General features: G+C 46.5%; 1 protein-coding gene across 3 annotated transcripts in view; it reads right to left on the reverse strand.

The window, feature by feature from the left end:
* Positions 1-14433, reverse strand: part of STAB2 (stabilin 2) — a 167169-nt gene that overhangs the window by 36815 nt on the left and 115921 nt on the right. For all 3 annotated transcript variants that reach the window (XM_058741583.1, XM_058741582.1, XM_058741581.1), the window contains 8 exons: positions 12396-12521; positions 10373-10446; positions 8042-8113; positions 4559-4678; positions 3606-3653; positions 2377-2460; positions 971-1117; positions 42-182 (listed from right to left, as the gene is read on the reverse strand). In XM_058741583.1, coding sequence (XP_058597566.1) covers positions 42-182; positions 971-1117; positions 2377-2460; positions 3606-3653; positions 4559-4678; positions 8042-8113; positions 10373-10446; positions 12396-12521 — 812 coding nt within the window. The remainder of the gene's footprint in view (positions 1-41; positions 183-970; positions 1118-2376; positions 2461-3605; positions 3654-4558; positions 4679-8041; positions 8114-10372; positions 10447-12395; positions 12522-14433) is intronic.

Genomic DNA, 14433 nt, shown 5'->3' on the forward strand with positions numbered 1-14433 from the left:
TTATGAGTCATTCTGGGCTGAGAGTATGATAATGAACCCACCAGGATCCTTCCAGAGGCATCTTTGGGGGTGACAAGCAAGTTCTGGGGAGACAGCAATTTGTCTATGATGTGGATGATGCCATTGGTATTGATGAGATCACTGGATATGATCTTAGCCTTATTATTTATATACACTGTGTCCTGAAATTAACCAAGAAGAGAGAGAGAGAGAAAAAAAGAAATGAGCACAAACAGAAATGGACAAAGTCATTTCTTCCAGAATGCTTTACCAACATGCTAATAAGTCATCACGAAAGTGAACATTTAAGTAGGGCTGTGGGCAAAATCTGAAGATCTAAGTTCCTTGAGCACGTTTCTTTGTTATGATTATAAAAGGAAAACTGAGACAAGACTGTAATTTTCACCTGGAGGAGTTAATAGCAAAGAACCAACCACAGTGGTCATTTCGCTGTGATTCTCACAAGTACATCGGTTGCGTTGTCTGTACCACCTTCTGCCTCCACCACAACTTGCTTCCCTTTGCAATGGATTCTACAGTCACCACTAGTTCCTCTGTTGCGGGGGGCGAGGGGGCCAGCATGGTCAGGTGGCTCCAGTCAAAAGTGTTCACCCCCTCCAGCTTCTAACCCAAAGCCGTTCTGATGACCACTTGAGCTGTTTTGCTTGCGAGTTTCAATTCCAGTTCTAATATTTACATGCTGTGTGACCTTGGACAAGTCATTTAACTTCTCTGAGCTCCGTTTCCTACTTCATAGATTGGGGAAAGAATAGTATCTACATCATGGGATTCTTTGGAGGATTAAAAAAGTTAGTACACATCAAATACTTAGAATACTACGTGGCATATAGCAATCACTCAACATGTCTTAGTTGTTGTTGTTATTACTATTATTACTGGTATTAGTCTAAAGAAGAGAAGAGAGAGGGCCTAAGAAAGATGGTCCTCTTCCGGAGGTGGCCTCTCTTACCTGAGAGACAGAGATGACGATTGACTCCCCTTGGAGAGAGGTAGCATTTGGGGTCAATTTCAGGTTTTCTAGAAGCAGTTGGTGGCAGGCGATCACATGATAACGAAGAACCTGGGGCATGAGGCCCTGTTTGTCCCAGTCTTTAATCTGTAACAGAAGATGGGAGGGTTCCAGCCTTTGCTGGCCCCCTCCATGCCCTCCCCTCCTCCATGCTCTCCCCAGGGACTCTCCCCCAACTTGCACTGGGAAGGAGGCAGTCAGGGGTGGCTCGTGGTCAGGTTTACAGGGTACAGGCTGTTCAGACAAGAGGGAGAAAGTGGCCCTCCCTTCTTCCCTGCTTCCGACATGGACTCTTAGAATGAGTGGAAGGGAGCTTGGAGTTCCCCTGGTCCAGCATCTCTCAATGCATGCGGCAAGGACCCCAAGTCCTGTGAGATGCTACTTGCAAAAAGACTTTTCTTGTGAAAAATGCTGGGCAAAGCTGCACCGCACCTGTGCCTCTTGGAGAGGTACCTGGGCCAGATTTCCTTTAGTGTGGAAAAGATCACAATGCTTTTCCATTGTAAATCAAAGCACAAACAATATTAGCCATTAAGTCAGTGTAATAAGAAGCCCACAAGGTTCTCATCGCTTCAATTGCTTCATGGTATCTCTTTTGATGCTTTTTTAGAGGAAAACAATCAAATGTCAAAAACTTTCCAGAAGTATTTTTGTGCCTCTGTTTTTGTGTGTAGAGAAGAATGCACGGTTTGGAGTCATGTTTCCGTCCTTACTCCGCCACTTGCTAGTCGTGTGGCCTTGGGAAATTTACTTCTGTCAATGTCCTTGACTGTAAAAATGGGGATGATAGCACTCCATGACAGGGTTGTCATGAACACTAAATGAATGAATCTAGGTCAGATACTAGAAACAGTGTCTGGCACACTCCATAAATGTTTGCTACAGTATTATATGTTAATGGGTAATCCTGCATGAGTAGTCCCAGTGAATGTTAGAATAGTAAAGGCTCTGATAAGGCCTGCAAGAAAAAAAAGACTTATTTAAAAGCTTTTACCCCGCATTCTTGTTCTTCTCGTTTTCTTTTTCTTTTTTTAATGTTTGTTTGTTTGTTTGTTTATTTATTTATGTCTATGGAAGGTTTGGATCATTTAAGAATTGTTGATCTTTTCTAGCTTCCTACCTGATTCAGGAATGTTTTTCAGAGGGCCTCTGGCCATTGGTTACCCTAAATCCACTTAAATGCTTTCTTTTGATAGGAGGTCCCTAAGCTGACAGGCAACCCCTTTCATTGCTGATCTGCTCTAGCTAATCCTAAATCTCCTGCCCAGAAATGTCTCCAGCATTGGTTCCAGGGTGACACCCAAACGTTCCACACCTCTTCGGCTTGCCTAGAGCTTCATGCTTACCCGAGGTTCCTCATCAAAAGCTGCAGATAAAGGTGCAAAGACAGTGAAAGGGCCCGGACCGCTCAGATCTCGCACAGAATGTTCCTGTGGGAAGGAAGGTGGGGCCACATGGCAGGTAGCTAATTAACATACGTACAGTTTCAAACAAATACAGAAAGTCGGTGGTGACAGAGGGGAGTGAAAACTGTATCTGGAGATCTGTGTTTTATTTAGTCTCAGATTCAAATTCATTCGTAGTCTTTGTCATTGAAATAATGTTTATTTTTATCTGGTTATAAAAATAACATATGTTGGGGTTTCTGGGTGACTCAGTGGAGCCTCCAATTCTTGATTTTGGCTTAGGTCATGGTTCCGGGGTTGTGGGATCGAACCCCAGGTTGGGCTCTGCACAGAGTGTGGAGCCTGCTTGAGATTTTCTCTCTCTCTCCTCCGCTGCCCCTCTCCCCAACTTGTGGTCACTCTCTCTCTCTCGGAAAAAAAAAATGCTTATTGTATTAAAGATTTGAAAATATAGCATGAAGAAGGAAATAACTACCCATAGCCCCACTGCCTAGATGCAACCTATTATTTTTAGGTATTTTTTTCCAATGTCTCTTCTACATGCAAATATTTTACATAATTGGGATAATTGATTATAAGATGATTGGTTTAGCTATGCTAATTGCCTTCTTGCCAATGTTAAGAGCCTCTGGTTAGTTGTATTTTCTTCTAGGTTTTATGATTGTATTCATTTAGATATATTTTTTAAAGTTTATTTATTTTTGAGAGAGTGGGGGAGGGGCAGAGAGAGTGGGAGAGAGAATCCCAAGCAGGCTCTGCACTGTCAGTGCGGAATCCAACGCGGGGCTTGGACCCATGGATCACAAGATCAAGACCCGAGCTGAAATCAAGAGTCGGACACCTAACTGACTGAGCTACCCGGGTGCCCCTTATTCATTTATATTTTTATCTTTCATTTTTCAATATATCTGGAACTTATCCCAATGTATGATGTGCATAAAGACCTAACTTAATATTTTCACCCGGAGTTAACCAATTGCCCCAGGAATGCTTCTTTCCTCTGGTGTGATGGCAGTTTTTGCACGCAGTGCATTCTTCTATGTAGAATGGGCCAGAAACCCACGTTCCCAGACTTTCTTCTCCCTTCACTGACTCCAGAGGCTACAGTTTCTCTGTATCTGGCTGGAGACCCAACTCCTACAGCTACAGACAGACACTCATGTTCTTACCAGCAGCTGGAAGAAGTACTGGGATGTTTTTGGGTTCTTGGGAAGCTCCTGGAAACAAAGATAGAGGAGGGTCACTTCATGTCTTGGGTTACACGCAAGATCAATTCGAGGTTGTCGCAGGACAATTTCTGTAAGTTTGAGAGTCTTTACCACACTTTCAGCTGGAAATCTGCCCTCATGGGTCTTCTTTTTCAAGCCCCACCTACAGGCTTCCCACCGATGTTCAGAACGACTATGGGAACATGCTGTGAGTTCCAAAACCTTGCTGGAGTCACCATCTGATTTATCAAAGCAAGGTCTAGCCATTTCCAAAAGCAGTTAAGGTTTAGAAGCACTTTTTAAAGTTCAAATATTAAAAAAAAAACCAACCAGTTATAGGTTTATGGAAGATTTAATTCCTCCATTAACAAGCATATTTGATTAGCCAGAATGCTCTAGTCCCTCTTTAAGCCAAATAACAGAACGTTCACTTTATAAAGGGGTAGAAATCTACAAGTATCATTGCTCCTCATCCGCTATGGCCAGTACAGATGCCTGTGGGTGTGCACACACACATATGTTCCAATGGCACCCACATCAAGGTAATGCCTTTGAGTTTCTGTGTGCTCCATGCGTGTTACGTACATTACATCGGCTAACAACCCAATGGGGTTGGTACCATTAGAATTTTTTTTCTTACAAATTAGAAAGCTGATGCATAGGGAGGTAATGTAATTGCCTAATGTCTCATTACTGATTGACAGAGTTGAATTCATACCCAGGTGCTTCTGACTCCAGAACTCATTGATGTGAGGATTTTCATGGGTAGATACAATCTCTTTCCATTGCCAATTTATATAAAAGCAGGCTTTCACATCTTTGTAGAGCTTTACAAGTTACAAAACTCTTGCACAGCCCTTAGGGACCTGGATTCCTAGCACAGCGAGGCAAGTAGGGTTCGCTCTATTCGTTACCTGATAGATGTTGCCGCGGCAGGTGATCCCATCCCCGATGTAGTTTGGCTTGCAATTACATGTCCTCTCTCCTTGTCCAGTGTGATTGCAGATGGCAAATTCACTACATCCACCATTTTTCTGGTAAAATTTCCAAGGGGTGGGGGGTAAGAGTCAGCCCGGTTCGCTTGCCAGGTCTGCCAATATTCACAAAGCAATTCTGTACTGAAATGTATTTTTGTACCCACCTTCTAACTGACTGGTTTGCATTATTGCCCTTCTCCTGAACTTGCCTATTTAACTCCCTATAGTAAGAGCCATGTATTCACCCAGCCACGTATCCCAAGAGGGCGAGTCCAACCGAGCAGATCTCCAGCTGTAAATGGACAAGCCCAGAGGTGCCAAATGGAAACTTTCTCAGCACATGGGGGTTGACTAGAAAGGGACCAATCTTGCCCGACAGTTCCCAGCTTTAGGCTTAAATCCTGATCTCATAATGGCCAGGTAATAGTCATCAGCTAGAAGGCAGTTGGTATAAAAGAGATAGAACACACTGTCCTTGTCCACAAAGAGCTTAAAAACTGTGGAAGATGGGACAGAGACCTAAAAATGGAAACAAAGCAAAGTTCAATTCAAAGCCAACATCCATAGGAACACCAAGAAGGAGTCTGCAGCCTAAGCAGTTTCTAAGTGGGGAAAGAATGTGAGCTTAGGAGAAAGAAACCCCTTGGGGTTGAGCAAAGAAGGAGGTCAACAGACTTAACGGTCGGCTATAAAATCTTCCTTCCCTCTAATGCTTGTTCCCAGAGCCTTAGTGGAGCATGATATTTGGGCCCAGGAGGGACTTCCTGTCTGTCCCAGATTCCTGCCTCAAGCTGACACAGCTCAGTGAGCTCTTCAAGACCAGTTGCCGTCTCTTAAGGGCCCTGGATCTACCCTGGATTTTACCGTCCCGATACCCGGCCTGCTGTAAGAGCACCAAGACAAACCCCCTCTTGTGCCACTTTCCTGCTTCTCTCTGTCAACAAGTCTACACGCTCTAGGTTCCCTCCTACCTCACGGACATTCCCTTCCTTGCTGACCTGACCCCACACCCACCCCTTCCTGCCCTCACAAACCCTTCCCGGTGCCTTCTGAAACTCACCACCATTAACAAACTCCCAGCAGTCTCCAGAAAACTCTCTCCGCCTCTTACCGAAGACGTGTCTGTCTCCTGCAAACGCGGCTCCCCCGCACCCCTCAAGCAAAGCTGTTTTCGTGGCCTGGGGCTGGGGTAGTGTCTTTCCTACCGAGCTTCCAAACTACTTCTACTGCCTCATCCTTCACAGACCCCAGCTCCCTGAGAACACACGGAATCCACGATGGCCCGTTTCTTTGGTCCTGGCGGTGGCGCCTGGATCACCAGCTTTCCCTCCACACCCGTGGCCACGCTTGGTGGCGTGAACGTCTCTGTCGGTGGCCTCCGTCTGCACCCTGCGTCTGCCACCACCCCTTGGCCACCCTTGGCTTCGTCTCCACATTAAAGTGGACCCCTCCCAAGGCTCTCCTTCAAGCATCCTGCTCTCTCTGACCACCAGCTTTCATCATCTCAACTCCCCTCTTCTAATGCTGCAGCTCCAGCCTCCTTTGACCCACAGGGGCCTCCCCTCCTTCCAGCTGCTTCTCTCTCACCCACCTGCCTGGTGCAGTTGGCCCCTGCTCCTAGCTTTGTCCCGGCACAGTGGCTGACACAACGGCTTGGTAAACCACTGCCTCTGGGCCGGCCCTGACTTGCGGGGCACTAAGGGACAAAGTCACACGTGTGTGACGTCCGCACCTGCCCTCAGAGCTATCACATCGGTGCTCATCCAGAGAGCAACTTTTCTCTCTCTGGGGAAGACAGTTCACACCTTCACTCCTCCCTCCAACTCTCAACCACTGCCCCTCACTCTCAGCTGATGGGCTCACCTCATAGCTCATGGAGACGCAGACACCCCACCTTCCCGCCCTGACGTTCACCACCTGCCTGCACCTGGTCACCAACCCTACTTTCCTTACTTAACAAATGAACTAACAACTGACGGTCTGACTAGTCATTTGCACACGAGGTGTCTGTCTCTTCCCCCTCAGTGTAAACTCTTTAAGGGAAGAGACTTCACTGCTTGGTCACTGATGAATTCCCAGTGCCTAAAATGGTGCCTGGGAGCCGGGGAGCTGCTGTGAGAGGTTTCCTACTGGATATGTAGAAATGCAAGCCGTCTCTGTCCTCACGGGACTAAGAATTTATTTAGAGCGATCAGACGCATTTTTAAGCTAGTTCACAGTAAGGGCTCCACACAGCATGTGCCCACGAGTGACTCACTAACTGACTGGCTCACTAACGAACGAACTGATCGGCTAATGATCTACCTGACTAACAGCCTGACTGACCAACTACCTGCCTACCTACCACTGGCCCTGCTCCTGCCTGGGGCTCACCTATGGGCTCTGGGGCCCTTTCTCCTCGTCCACTCCTGTACCCTCCTCCTGGAACATTCCACCTTCTCTCATTCAGTACCAGTTTCCTTCTCTCTGTTGGACTGTACTCATCAGCGTAAAAGCATGCCTTAACACTCATCTTGCAAGAAAACAAACTTTTGTTCTTGAAAGGATCCAGTGTGTGGTGGCAGTCATGGGTGCAGTGGCCAAGAGTTAATGACTCTTGTACCTGACTGTCAGGCACACGTAGGTTCATTGCAGTAGTTGCCAAGACAAGGTGGCCATTGAAAAAAACAGGTGGAAATGGTCCTTGAAGAGTTGCTGTGCAAATAAAGCTGCATGGGTCTGCTTGTGACAGCTCCATGCCCAGCACGCTGTTTTCCGCAATCATTTCATGTGAGGACATGTTCTCCTGAGGCATTTGCCAGATCGACACAAGGGGACAATCGGGATGAAGCTCAGAGAGGAAGGGCTTTAACTATGTGGCATCTGGGCTGTTCTTACACCCACAGCTGGAGGCTCCGGGTGGGCAGTGATATGAATAAGGGAAGTACCATGCATAGACAGCACTTCCTCTGGGGCTGACCGCTTCGTGGGAGGAACAAGAACCCCTGAAGTGGTCAAGGGTGCAGACTTTGAGTAAGACAGACATGGATTCAAGTTCTGGCTGTGCCGTTTGCTTGCTCTGTACCTAAAAGGTATGCTCATGTCCTAAGCCCTCGTATCTGTGCATGTGACCTCGTTTAGAGAAAGAGTCTTTGCGGATGTAATTAAGGACCTTGAGAGGGGGGCATCCTGGATGAGGCAGGTGGGCCTTAAGTCTGCGGTAGTTTTTAGTAGAAGAGGAGAAGACACCAGCACAGAGGTGAGGACAGAGGCAGAGAATGGAGTTTCTCCAGCTACAACTGGAACCTGAGGGGAAAATACGCCCCAGGGCCCACAAGCGGCCTCTGCATGTGGCCTCCTTGATGTGCCGTCCCCCGCAAGGCAGGTAGGAGGCACCCCAGGCCGGACGTCTCCGGGCCTCGGCCACGGAGCCCTACTCACGGTTAAGCAGGTATTGACGAACGTGCAGACCTTCCCGTCGCCAGTGTACTTGGGCAAACAGTTACACACTGCCTGTCCGGGGAGGGGAGGAAAACGGGTTATTTCACAGAGAGATTCTGCTGGCTCTCACGCTCCGGGTCTATGGTGGTCACGGTGGCGTCACAAGGGTCTGTATGTGATATTGGCAAGTTCTATCCTACGATGGTAATTGTCATGTCATCCTATGTTTAGCGCACTCGGCACATTTCACTCTAGCACTGGGATCTCCTACGGAGCCTGACTTTGCTGCCAAGAGACTTCATTTATTTATTTATTTATTTATTTTTTTAATAAATTTTTTTTTAACATTTATTTATTTTTGAGACAGAGAGAGACAGAGCATGAACGGGGGAGGGTCAGAGAGAGGGAGACACAGAATCTGAAATAGGCTCCAGGCTCTGAGCCGTCAGCACAGAGCCCGACGCGGGGCTTGAACCCACAGACAGTGAGATCGTGACCTGAGCCGAAGTCGGACGCTTAACCGACTGAGCCACCCAGGCGCCCCTACTTCATTTATTTTTTTAACACATTCTTACCTTATTTGGTCCTTTGCCTTCTTGGCACTCACCCCTTCTGTCGCTTGGGTTGGTAAAAGCTCGGGTGCAAGGAGGCTAAGCCATGACCCACTCCCATTCACACGGAGACCTTGTGCCTCTCCACCCAGGCTCAGCCCCAAGGCACCGGCGCTGGGAGATGCTGGAGGGGGGCTTTGGCCTCACATGGGTGGCCCATGTGAAAACAATCAGTTAGACCCACTGTTTGGCCAACGATGTCAGTGGGGGCTCCAACTTGAGGGAGGGGACACTGTCCACGGGAAGCTGGGGACTGTTTAGTTCACCCCCATTTCCCCAGTGCTCTGCTCAGGAACAAGGGCACAGGAGCAGGCAGGGTTAAAACCCAGCTACACTCTAGTTACCTAGTTCTGCGCCCAGAAGGAAGGGCACTTGCTCCTAATGTGTCCACCAGAGGGGTGGCTTTTCTTTTCCAATCCACCCAGGCCACATAGCAGAGGTGGCTCTGGTCTGATGTCTGCTTGTTAGAGCCTGGACTCACTGACAGGGTCAGCCAGGGCCAAATGGCAGATTTTCACTCCTCTGCCTCTTCCTTTCTTCTTGGTCCTGATCTTGACCCAAACTGTTACCAAGACACCCACCAGCTGCCCCTCCTGGGCTTAGGTTCTGTCCCAGAGATCAACCCTGGGTCCCTCTCACTGCCTTCTAGGTCTGGAGAAGGACTTGTAGACACCCTGAGCACCAACATGCTTCTAGGTTTTCCTTTCTCCATATGTGGTTTGAAATAAGAGCTCTGCTGAACCCCAAAACGTGTCTAAGGTAGCCAAATACTGCCTGTTCTGGTTTTCACCAAGACTATATGTGTAAACACACACACACACACACACACACACACACACACACAATTCTTTCAAAATAAGGGTATTTTTTCCCCCTTATTTTTGGGCTCTTTAGGCACCTGCTTGTTCTAATCATTGGGAGAACTGGCACTGAGGTTGCAGCCTAAACAAGGTTGATAGAACATTCCATGGGACTTCACTTCATCATCCAGTATCTGATGTATATAATTTCCTGACTATTGTGCTTGTTTGGGCTGCAAAACTCACTGTGTTAGGGAGTATGTGATTAGCAGAGGGCCTAAAAACATTATCTTTTTAAAAAATTAATTATTTTAAGCATATTTATTTGTTTCAAGAGAGACAGAGGCAGTGCAAGATGGGGAGGAGCAGAGAGAGAGGGAGAGAGAGAGAATCCCAAGCAGGCTCCGTGCTGCCGGTGCAGGGCTCGACGTGGGGCTTGAACTCATGAAACCACAAGATTGTGACCTGAGCTGAAACCAAGAGTCAGACACTTCACAAGCTGAGCCTCCCAGGCGCCCCTACAAGCGTTATCTTATGCTGTGGCACATGCATTTCAAGGCCTCAAGCCAAAGAAGATGATGCCTCAGCTTTCTAGGCATCAGAAAGCTGAAAGGAGAGCATCGTCGGAAACTTTCTAGGTGAGTCTGGAACCATGTGGTGTTTGCAGATGTCTACCCCTCCCCACTAAGGAAGCCCCTTCTCCCAAGAACCCCCTGGTCCCCTCACAGCCACCATTTCTTATTCCCAAAGAATGGCCTCTTTAGAGATTCTTTCAGAATTCCCCCCTAAAATATTGGTTTTATGCTGCTGGTGCCCATAGGTCTGTTCTCAACCCCTTTCCCTCAGGTGTGGGTCTGAAGATCCAGGAATTTGCTCCTAGGAAAACTTAGGACCCTGTGTGGGGGCGGGGCTGAGCTCACCTGGTTGGGTCCCGTCTGTGTGCACTCTGCGTTCTTGTGACAGCCACCGTTGTTCTCCAAACATGGGTTGATTTCTTTAAAACAAAAAGCCAGAACCTGGCATGAAAATCCAGCCTCCTTTTCCAATCAAGACATCTTGAGGAACCAGGCAGGATGGCTAACTGGACAAGGGGAGCAGGTGTCAAAGTGTGATTCAGTTTTGTGACAGCTCTGTGGCAGAAGTAAGCCAGCGGGGAAGGTACCAGATGTGGCTTCTCAGAATCAGCTCCTGTGGGCTGGGGCTGTGCCAGCAGGGGCCTCATCTGTGGGCTTGCTTCTGTCCCGCTATTGAGTGAATATGAGCATTTGCAGCCAGGGACTTGAAACAACAGAATCTTGGATCCAATCCAACATGCTAGGAAGGAAGAGAGTTAGGAATGAAACAGTCGCTTGTAACTCTCATCATAAAATTGGTTCAGCAGATTCTAAATTTAGAAGGACATTTTGATGAGGACCAGGATATTTGCTTGGTGTTAAAGCATCTCCCTATTGGTGGCTTATTAGTAGCAATGGGGGAGAAAGTAACTGTACAGTGGAGAAATCAGACAACACCTTGACTGCATGGTCAAAATTAACGTCACAAAAGAGAGGCAGCTGGAAATCGTGAGCCTCCTGTGTGATAGCCTGAGAAGGATGCAATATCACTCCTGTGATATCGAGTCTAGAATGCACAGTCTCAATATAATCATGAAAAAACATCAGACAAACCCCAAAGGAAGGACATGCTATGAAAAAAAGTTGGGGTGGTGGCCTATATTCTTCCAAAATGTCAATGTCATAAATGACAAAGCAAGGCTGGGGAGCCATCCCTGATTTGAGGAGACTAACACATAGCAGCTCAATACGATGCCCGCCCCTAAACTACTTCCTGCACTTGAGGAAAAAAGCCAGAACAGTATGTAATTGGGTCAGGGGACAAAATTAGAATACAAATGGTAATTAGACAAAAGTAGTATATTAATGGTAAATTTGGGGCACCTGGGTGGCTCAGTCAGTTAAACGTCTGGCTCTTGATTTCAGCTCAGGTCATGAGTTCACGGCTGTGAGATCAAGCCCTGCCTCAGGCTCTGCATTGAGCACGGAGCCTTCTTAGAATTCTCTATCCCTTCCCCTGCTTTCTTTCTCTCTCTCTCTCTCTCTCTCTCAAAATAAATAAACATTTAAAACAATAGTAAATTGACTGAAGTTGGTAACTGCAGTGGCTATGTAAGAACTTATCCTCATTCTCAGATATGCCAAAGTATTTAAGGATAACGGGAATATGAAAAAAGTCTACTCTCAAATGGTTTAGGAAAAAGAGGCACATATATAAAGAGAACAAATGATAATGCAAGTGAAGCAAGATGTTTGCAATAGTGAATCCAGGTAAAGAGCGAGTGGGTCTTCTTTTATACTATTCTTGCAATACTTTGGTGTGAATGTATTTTTTTACAACTAAAATGTTAAAAGTCAGACAGCATACGATGGCATACCTTTAATAGTAGAACAGTGTATAGCCATTAAGATAATGATTTGGAGAAACACTTACTTTCTGGGAGTGCTGTTCTTTTGTATTGCTAAGCATAGTAAGTATTATGTATCATAAGACAGAACTGTTGTTTAAACAAGTAGGTGCATCCATAGCAAATGAAGTGATACGACCATAGGAGAGTGGTTATTTCTAGGATCCACCCCCCCCCCCAACATATATGCATTCTCTAATTTATCTACAGTGAGAATGCGTTATTGTATAAGAAAGGAACTAATAAATGTTACAAAATTCAGTCAGCACCATCATGCTTAATTGGAAAAAGTGTCTCCTTTTTTTTCCTTCCCAAGCGATTTTTGGACATCACACACCTTCATACCCCTGTGGTCACCTTTACACACCTCATACGTTCCTGCACAGACTGTTCCAACAGTGGCATGTCCTAATAATAGGATCACTTACCGGGGCTCTGACCGTAAAGCCACTGCCACCGGACAGGTGAAGGATGGTACCCACCTAGACACACGATGCCGTCGCCTGTATAGCCTGCCTTGCACACACACACCCGGCTTCCTGGAGTGGTTCTTTTACAGTCAGCCTTGGCAGAGCAACCTCCATTGCTGGTCTCACAGGCATTGATGGCTACAGAAGGGAGACGCGACACAGAGCCCAGCCGGGGAGAGAGGGGGGAAAAAAACCAGTGATGCATTCTTTACTTGCGTGAGAAATGGAAGCTACTTCAAAATGCCAAAATGGGCACTGGATTAAGTACGGATAATTCAAAAGAACGCAGAGCATTGGATGTCTTCACTGGTGGATTCTACCAAACATTTAAAGAAGAATAAATACCAATTTTCCCAAGCTCTTCCAAAAACTAGAAGAGGAGAGAAGAATTCCCAGTTCATTTTATGAGGCCTGATACCAAAACCAGACAGAGCCATCTCAAGGAAACTCTATACATCAATATCCCTCACAGGTATAAACACAAAGATCCTCAAGAAAATACTTGTCAATCAAATTCGGCAAGAAGAATAATACACCATAACTAAGTGGGACTTATGCAGGAGTGCAAGGTGGTTTAACATTTAAAAATCAGTTAATGTACTACAGTCTATCAATCGAATTAAAGACAAATCCACTTGTTCCTTCCTCAATAGAAGGAACAAAAGCATTTGATAATATTCAATATCTTTAATAATAAAAGCTCAACAGGCAAAGAATATAAGGAAACTTCCTCAACCTGATAAAGGGCGTCTATGTATGGAATAGAACTGGGGGTCCAGAAATAAACCCATACATCCAAAGTCAATTGATTTTCCACAAAGGTGCCAAGACATTTCAATGGGGGAGAGAAGAGTCTTTTCAATGAATGATATGGAGACAAATGGATATTCACCCACAGAAGAAGAATTTGGACTTCAACCTCACAACATGTACACAAAGTGGATCAAGACCTAGATCCACTTGGAGTCCCACGGTGTGATTTTGGACAAGCTGCTCAGTGAATCTGAACCTTGGGGTCCACCTGTTGAGGTTTGTTTGCAGGTTTGGAGACTCCCATCTGGTAACGTACATGAAAGTGTTACAGAAATGTGGGTTGCTCTCCTATAACCCTGCTTTTGCTATTTCCTAAAAACAGAGGGCAAGAAAAATATTCCAGTTATTTGCTCCTCCCAGCTGTTTTCACGGGCATACTGTGCACATCTTACCGCAGGAAACATCTGGGACCAGGGTCAGGGTGCCTGCATGCTGGGAGAACCCCCTGGGGTAAGACGGTCTAGAAGACAGGTTGGTATGTTCATTGTTCACCACAATCTGGACTGAAGGCTGCCTGGACAAGGTGCTCAAGAGAAATATGATGCTAAGCGTTTCCAGTTTTCTAGCACCAAATATGTGGTGGGCACCTTAAGAGTATTAGATCCCATTTACCGAGTGCTCTGTGCAAAGGCTGTTCTAAGCACCTCACCGTTATTAATCTCGTTATCACCAAAAGGTCCAGGGAGGGAGATTCTCTTACTGACCACAACTTACAGATGGGAAAATGATGCAAAGAGCAGTCAAGCAACTTTCCCAAGGTAATACAAGCTATAAGAACTTAGACTCAAACCCGGGAGAGTCTGGTGTGGGGCTGTTTTAAATTCTGCCTCATTCTGCCATTGCACAGAGAGGTTGTTTGGTCCCCAAACCACTCTGCAAGGGACACAGTTTTATGTTCACTTTATAAGTGAGCTAAGGGGGCTCAGAGCAAATAAGAGACCCATCCAAAGCTGTGTGGGTAGTAGGAGGAAGAACCAGGACTCGGGTCCCTGTCTGTCCCACTCCAGAGTCCCCACGCCTGGGTCACATGCTAGGTCAATCAAGCTGGTGTTTTCAAAGTTCCCCAGGTGACTTCAGTTGTGATCAAGGCTGTGAACGGCTGTTTGGAGAAGAGAACAGGTACGATTGTCCCATGCATTCCTAACCCAACACACGTCCCAACCACTAACAGCAGTTTTCTCGCCCAGGGGGCCTGGTCGGCTGCCCTGTTACATCCAGGGCAGGAGCAGTGGTTGGT

Source organism: Neofelis nebulosa, chromosome 8 (genome assembly GCF_028018385.1).
Source record: "Neofelis nebulosa isolate mNeoNeb1 chromosome 8, mNeoNeb1.pri, whole genome shotgun sequence".
In the NCBI taxonomy this organism is placed as follows: domain Eukaryota; kingdom Metazoa; phylum Chordata; class Mammalia; order Carnivora; family Felidae; genus Neofelis; species Neofelis nebulosa.